The following is a 7,500-nucleotide window of genomic DNA, read 5'->3' as shown; positions in this document are numbered from 1 at the left end:
AGAGCTAATTAAGAGCACTTCTGAGGCAGTCCTCTGAGTCACTGAGGGATTAGAGAGAGAGAGAGAGATGGCAGCGAAAGATTGGGGAGGTGCAGGGGTGCAGAACTGACCAATGAACAGCTACAACAGGACAGCGTGTGAAACAGTCTGGGTACTGAGTATGAGGACTGTATCACAATCTAACCCCATTACAAATTCAACTTTTGGAGCCAAAACTAAATGTAATAAAAGTTAAATCATAATGAGTAAATAAAAATATTAACATCATTAATTATTAAACATACAAATACATCACAGTGATCTTGATGTGGTTATGTGTATGCATAATTTTACACTGTTAAGGATTTGATTGGATGTTTTATCAGACGCTATACATTCAGAGTTAAAGCTGGAGTGATTGGATAGGGGAGAGAAATCCTCATCTGAATATAAAGAGAAACTGTAATTAGAATTAAAAGTACAGGTATTTAATTCCAATAGTACTGGAGTAGAGTACAACCCTCCCTTATCCCAGCAGATGGCGCTGTTCTGCATTTCCACTACACAACAGTGAACTAACGCGTGCTACAGAGCTAACAACATTAGCAGCAGCTGACTTCAGCTTACTTCATGTTCTAGATAGCTCTGGGGAGAGGTTAGCATCATAGCTACAGAAGTAATTAAAGAGGCCCATTGGTTAGAGTCATTGATCACAGGGCTGTGGTCACTGTTGGGCCCTTGAAAAAGGCCCTTAATCCTCTTTGCTCCAGGGGGCGCTATAGCATGGCTGACCCTGCACTCTGACCCCCGCTTTCTCAGCTGGGATATACAAAACTGTGGTCTGAAGGTTAGAGAAGCAACCTCGTGACCAGAGGGGTTGGGTTCGATCCCCTCCGACAGGATGTGAGTAAAGCAAGGCATCCAACCTTGTGTTATGATGGGATGGAGGTGTGTTATTGTGGGATGGAGGTGTGTTATTATGGGATGGAGGTGTGTTATTGTGGGATGGAGGTGTGTTATTATGGGATGGAGGTGTGTTATTGTGGGATGGAGGTGTGTTATGATGGGATGGAGGTGTGTTATTGTGGGATGGAGGTGTGTTATTATGGGATGGAGGTGTGTTATTGTGGGATGGAGGTGTGTTATTATGGGATGGAGGTGTGTTATTGTGGGATGGAGGTGTGCTATGTGATCAGTGATCAGGAACACTGAGCGAACTGCACAGCTCTGAACTCACCTCCACTAAGAGGAAGCAGGGAACAATGTATTTGCTCTTCTTCAGCCCTCCTCTTCCTCCCACCATTCTTCTGTCCATCTCTGTCCTCCGTCAGGGTCTCTCTCTTATACACACACACACACACACACTGTAAGTACACACATACACAGTACAGTACAGTCTAATATAGTATAGTATGGTGTAGTACTCTAGTGTAGTACTCTAGTGTGGTTCTGCGTGACAGAGTACAGAGGAGCTGATACACTGTACAGCAACAGATGAGACACTTTAAAACACAGTGGTGTGTGTGTGTGTGTGGTTGGTGTGGCGCAACAGATAACACCACTACCTGCCACGGAGCTACCACACCATGTGGGTGACTACACCAATAAGAGTCCTTGGGCCAGACTCCTAACACTACATTGGCCCTCCTCTGTAATACGAGTGACCCTGTAAGTCACTCTGGATAAGGGCGTCACACTGACAGAAAGAGTGAGAGTTAAGAGTGGACGAGAGAGAGTCTAGCTGAGCCGAGCCGAGCCGAGCTAAGTCTAGCTGAGTCTAGCTCAGCCAAGCCGAGTCTAGCTGAGCCAAGCCGAGCAGAGCTAAGTCTAACTGAGCTGAGCCGAGCTAAGTCTAGCTGAGCTGAGCTGAGCTGAGCTGAGTCTAGCTGAGCTGAGCCAGGTTGAGTCTAGCTGAGCTGAGCCAGGTTGAGTCTAGCTGAGCTGAGCTGAGCCGAGCTGAGTCTAGCTGAGCTGAGCTGAGTCGAGCTGAGTCTGGCTGAGCTGAGCTGAGCTGAGTTTAGCCGAGCTAAGTCTAGCTGAGCCGAGTCGAGTCTAGCTGAGCCGAGCCGAGTCTAGCTGAGCCAAGCTAAGTCTAGCTGAGCTGAGCTGAGCCGAGCTGAGTCTAGCTGAGCTGAGTCTAGCTGAGCTGAGTCTAGCCGAGCTGAGTCTAGCTGAACTGAGCTGGGTTGAGTCTAGCTGAGCTGAGCTGAGCCGAGCTGAGTCTAGCTGAGCTGAGTCTAGCCGAGCTGAGTCTAGCTGAGCTGAGGCTAGCTGAGCTGAGCCGGGTTGAGTCTAGCTGAGCTGAGCTGAGCCGAGCTGAGTCTAGCTGAACTGAGCCGGGTTGAGTCTAGCTGAGCTGAGCTGAGCCAAGCTGAGTCGAGTTGCTTCAGTGTTTCACTTTTTTGGGGCAGAAGAAGCTAATAAATAATAACTGCTGCTGTAATGATCTATTTATAGTCAGATCTGGTCGGAGTGCCGTCTGGAGATCAGATCACTGCTATGCAAATGTGAGGCATTCTGATGATAATTTTATTCCCGTTTTCTCGGCCATTCTGGAACGCTCTGGATGCTCCTGCTATTCCCTGGGAATGCCTGATTTTCTCTACAGTGTCCTACAAATTATTTAAAACCTGAGCAGTTGCGGAGTGAGAGCGTCAGATTAGGATCCAATTACAGTTTAACATTCACACGCTGCGGCGCCAAAACCCCACACTCCGGCTCTGCATTCGCTCATTAGGAAATTACAGCTGTTCCTTACAGTGAAGTTTACACAGCATCTGAGGACCAAACCCCACCGTCACACACACCACCGCATCACACTGGCAGCGTTTCCATCAAAACACTGACCAAATAAACCCGTTTCCATCAAACTGACTCTGCACTTCCTCCACTGAACGGACTGTTTCCAGAGCAGGTTGGTTTTGGTTCAGTTTTATTAAATTTTTATGATCTGATCCAACAACATCAGCAAACTTTCTGGTGTAAGTTCATGCTAATGCTAATGCTAATGAATCACAAACAAAAATAATGTTACAGTGAAAATGAAATTCATTGAGTTCTTAACCTCCCAGGAGAGGGCGCTGTCTGCAGCAACATACTACTACTCAGACACGAGTAACAGCACATGGCCAACGCACAACCCTTCTGTACACTTAGTGCTCAAGGGGGCGCTACAGTTACAGCAGCACCAGCAGCTGCTAAACTTGAGGGCAACAGGGAGACATTCTGGCCTGGGTTAGCTATTGCAATGGCGCCACCTTGTGGCAACACACTACTTTGTTTCCCAACTTTCTCCCCAGTTATGTAATTTCCAGTCCAGCTCAGTGGTGCAGAGGACTGTCCTACTCATCTAGAGAGACAGAGGACAGTTAAGTTCTCCGGAACTCCCTGAGTCCCATAGTCTCTGACAGATGTGGCAGCTGCAGGTATCGAACCTGTGGCCACATGATGACAGAGCCACACTTAGAGGACAGAAGCTGTCAGCCCAGAGCAGAGCTGGGAGGGGAGCAGTGTGGTGCTGGCTTCGTGTTTGCACTGGTTTTCTGACAGCATTAGAAACCACTCTATCTGGACAAAAGTATTGGGACACTGCTCATTCACTGTTTCTTCTGAAATCAAGGTTATTAAAAGAGCTGATCCTGCTTCTGTTGGAGTAACTGTCTCTACTGTCCAGAGAAGAAGACTTTCTACTAGATTCTGGACACACACACACACACTTTTACCACACAGCGATCAGTGATTAAACACTGAGGATATACATGAACTGATCTGCAACTACAAACACAGCACCTCTCTCTCTCTCTCTCTCTCTCTCTACTTTAGGATGCCTCTGTACTCTCTCTCTCTCTCTCTCTCTCTCTCTCTCTCACACACACACACACACACACACATCAGGGTGCTTGTTAGGGGTGTGTTAAGACAGTGATGAGTTACTGTCAGTTACTGCAGAGCTGCAACATCCTATACACACTATATGGGTCACACACACACACACACACACACACACAGTTGGCAGACTCACACACTTCCTCTCTCCTACACACACTCACGCTCGGCTGAGAGCTCTTATGTTCTTCTAAAGCCTCTCTATTAAAGAGCAGAAGAGCAGAACACACACACACACACACACACACTGAGGGAGAGCACTTACCTCTGCTGGATCAGTCGTGCTGATGGGAGTGGAGCCGCTACATCACACACACACACACACACACTCGCGCACACCTCCGGCAGAGACAAACACGAGTTCAGTACTGAGAGTAAAGAACAGATGCTTGGTGCACTCTCTCTATCTCTCTCTCTCTCTCTCTCTCTCTCTCTCTCTCTCTCCCCACCGTCTCCCTCTCTGTCTTTATTCTCTCGCCCCCCCCCCCCACTGTACTCTTTCTCTTACAGCAGTGACACGCCTGTCCTCGATCTGAGAGCTCTTCATACAGGAGGAGCAAAAAGGACCAATAGATCAGAAAGAGAGAGAGAGATAAAGAGAGAGAGAAGGAGAGAGAGGGAGAGAGAGATAGAGAGAGAGAGAGGAAGAGAGAGAGATAGAGAGAGAGGGGGGGGATAGAGAGAGAGAGGGGGAGAGAGAGAGCAGGACAGAGAAGCTTTAGGGGTTTAGGATCATGGCTAAACTAGACAGGAGCACAGCTGGACTGGGTATAGCAGCAGAATCAGGGACAGTAGAGAATTTTGAGAAATGACCAGTGACAAGAGCAGGGCCAGGGACAGGGACAGAGGCTGAATAGAGAATAAGAATAGGAGGGACAGGGGCAGGGACAGAGGCTGAATAGAGAATTAGAATAGGAGGGACAGGGGCAGGGACAGAGGCTGAATAGAGAATTAGAATAGGAGGGACAGGGGCAGGGACAGAGGCTGAATAGAGAATAAGAATAGGAGGGACAGGGACAGAGGCTGAATAGAGAATAAGAATAGGGGGGACAGGGGCAGGGACAGAGGCTGAATAGAGAATAAGATTAGAAGGGACAGGGGCAGGGACAGAGGCTGAATAGAGAATTAGAATAGGAGGGACAGGGACAGGGACAGAGGCTGAATAGAGAATTAGAATAGGAGGGACAGGGGCAGGGACAGAGGCTGAATAGAGAATTAGAATAGGGGGGACAGGGGCAGGGACAGAGGCTGAATAGAGAATTAGAATAGGAGGGACAGGGACAGGGACAGAGGCTGAATAGAGAATTAGAATAGGAGGGACAGGGGCAGGGATAGCGGCTGAATAGAGAATTAGAATAGGAGGGACAGGGACAGGGACAGAGGCTGAATAGAGAATTAGAATAGGGGGGACAGGGGCAGGGACAGAGGCTGAATAGAGAATTAGAATAGGAGGGACAGGGACAGAGGCTGAATAGAGAATTAGAATAGGAGGGACAGGGACAGAGGCTGAATAGAGAATAAGAATAGGGGGACAGGGGCAGTGACAGAGGCTGAATAGAGAATAAGATTAGGAGGGACAGGGACAGGGACAGAGGCTGAATAGAGAATTAGAATAGGAGGGACAGGGGCAGGGACAGAGGCTGAATAGAGAATTAGAATAGGAGGGACAGGGACAGGGACAGAGGCTGAATAGAGAATTAGAATAGGAGGGACAGGGGCAGGGACAGAGGCTGAATAGAGAATTAGAATAGGGGGGACAGGGGCAGGGACAGAGGCTGAATAGAGAATTAGAATAGGAGGGACAGGGACAGGGACAGAGGCTGAATAGAGAATTAGAATAGGAGGGACAGGGGCAGGGATAGAGGCTGAATAGAGAATTAGAATAGGAGGGACAGGGACAGGGACAGAGGCTGAATAGAGAATTAGAATAGGGGGGACAGGGGCAGGGACAGAGGCTGAATAGAGAATTAGAATAGGAGGGACAGGGACAGAGGCTGAATAGAGAATTAGAATAGGAGGGACAGGGACAGAGGCTGAATAGAGAATTAGAATAGGAGGGACAGGGGGAGGAACAGAGGCTGAATAGAGAATTAGAATAGGAGGGACAGGGGGAGGAACAGAGGCTGAATAGAGAATTAGAATAGGAGGGACAGGGGCAGGGACAGAGGCTGAATAGAGAATTAGAATAGGAGGGACAGGGGCAGGGACAGAGGCTGAATAGAGAATTAGAATAGGAGGGACAGGGACAGAGGCTGAATAGAGAATTAGAATAGGAGGGACAGGGGGAGGAACAGAGGCTGAATAGAGAATTAGAATAGGAGGGACAGGGGCAGGGACAGAGGCTGAATAGAGAATTAGAATAGGAGGGACAGGGGCAGGGACAGAGGCTGAATAGAGAATTAGAATAGGAGGGACAGGGACAGAGGCTGAATAGAGAATTAGAATAGGAGGGACAGGGGCAGGGACAGAGGTTGAATAGAGAATTAGAATAGGAGGGGCAGGGACAGAGGCTGAATAGAGAATTAGAATAGGAGGGACAGGGGCAGGGACAGAGGCTGAATAGAGAATTAGAATAGGAGGGACAGGGGCAGGGACAGAGGCTGAATAGAGAATAAGAATAGGAGGGACAGGGACAGAGGCTGAATAGAGAATAAGAATAGGGGGGACAGGGGCAGGGACAGAGGCTGAATAGAGAATAAGATTAGAAGGGACAGGGGCAGGGACAGAGGCTGAATAGAGAATTAGAATAGGAGGGACAGGGACAGGGACAGAGGCTGAATAGAGAATTAGAATAGGAGGGACAGGGGCAGGGACAGAGGCTGAATAGAGAATTAGAATAGGGGGGACAGGGGCAGGGACAGAGGCTGAATAGAGAATTAGAATAGGAGGGACAGGGACAGGGACAGAGGCTGAATAGAGAATTAGAATAGGAGGGACAGGGGCAGGGACAGAGGCTGAATAGAGAATTAGAATAGGAGGGACAGGGGCAAGGACAGAGGCTGAATAATTTAAGGGAAACTCAGATCATAAAAGACAGTAGACATTCTGTACAGTGTAGAAAAATCACGGTAGAGAGAGTATCACAGAGAGAGAGGGTGAGAAAGAAAGAGAGAGAGAGAGTAAGAGGGTGAGAGAGAGAGAGAGTGAGGGGGGTAAGAAAGTGAGATAGAGAGAAAGAGAGGTTGTGTCTAAATGCTAAATGTAACTCAGAGGAGAGAAATAGAGAGACGATGAGGGTATAAGAGTGAGCGAAAGAGTGGTTCATTGAGTGATTCTGTGAGTGAATGAGTGATTCATTGAGTGATTCAGTGAGTGAATGAGTGATTCAGTGAATGAATGAGTGATTCAGTGAATGAATGAGTGATTCATTGAGTGATTCAGTGAGTGAATGAGTGATTCAGTGAGTGAATGAGTGAGTGAATGAGTGATTCATTGAGTGATTCAGTGAGTGAATGAGTGAATCAGTGAGTGATTCAGTGAATGAATGAGTGGTTCATTGAGTGATTCAGTGAGTGAATGAGTGATTCAGTGAGTGAATGAGTGAGTGAATAAGTGATTCAGTGAGTAAATGAGTGATTCAGTAAGTGAATGAGTGATTCAGTGAGTGAATGAGTGATTCAGTGAGTGAATGAGTGA

General features: G+C 47.8%; 1 protein-coding gene across 1 annotated transcript in view; it reads right to left on the bottom strand.

The window, feature by feature from the left end:
- Positions 1-4,278, bottom strand: part of plppr2b (phospholipid phosphatase related 2b) — an 11,295-nt gene extending 7,017 nt beyond the window's left edge. The window contains exons 1-2 of the mRNA XM_072682765.1: positions 4,130-4,278; positions 1,217-1,319 (exon numbers count right to left, since the gene is read on the bottom strand). Of these exons, the coding sequence (XP_072538866.1) occupies positions 1,217-1,294 (78 nt within the window). The 5' untranslated portion in view covers positions 1,295-1,319; positions 4,130-4,278. The remainder of the gene's footprint in view (positions 1-1,216; positions 1,320-4,129) is intronic.
- Between the last annotated feature and the right edge of the window lie 3,222 nt (positions 4,279-7,500).

Source organism: Salminus brasiliensis, chromosome 7 (assembly GCF_030463535.1).
Source record: "Salminus brasiliensis chromosome 7, fSalBra1.hap2, whole genome shotgun sequence".
NCBI classification, from domain to species: domain Eukaryota; kingdom Metazoa; phylum Chordata; class Actinopteri; order Characiformes; family Bryconidae; genus Salminus; species Salminus brasiliensis.
Note: the sequence above shows the minus strand (reverse complement) of the source record. Positions and strands in the feature narration are given on the sequence as shown.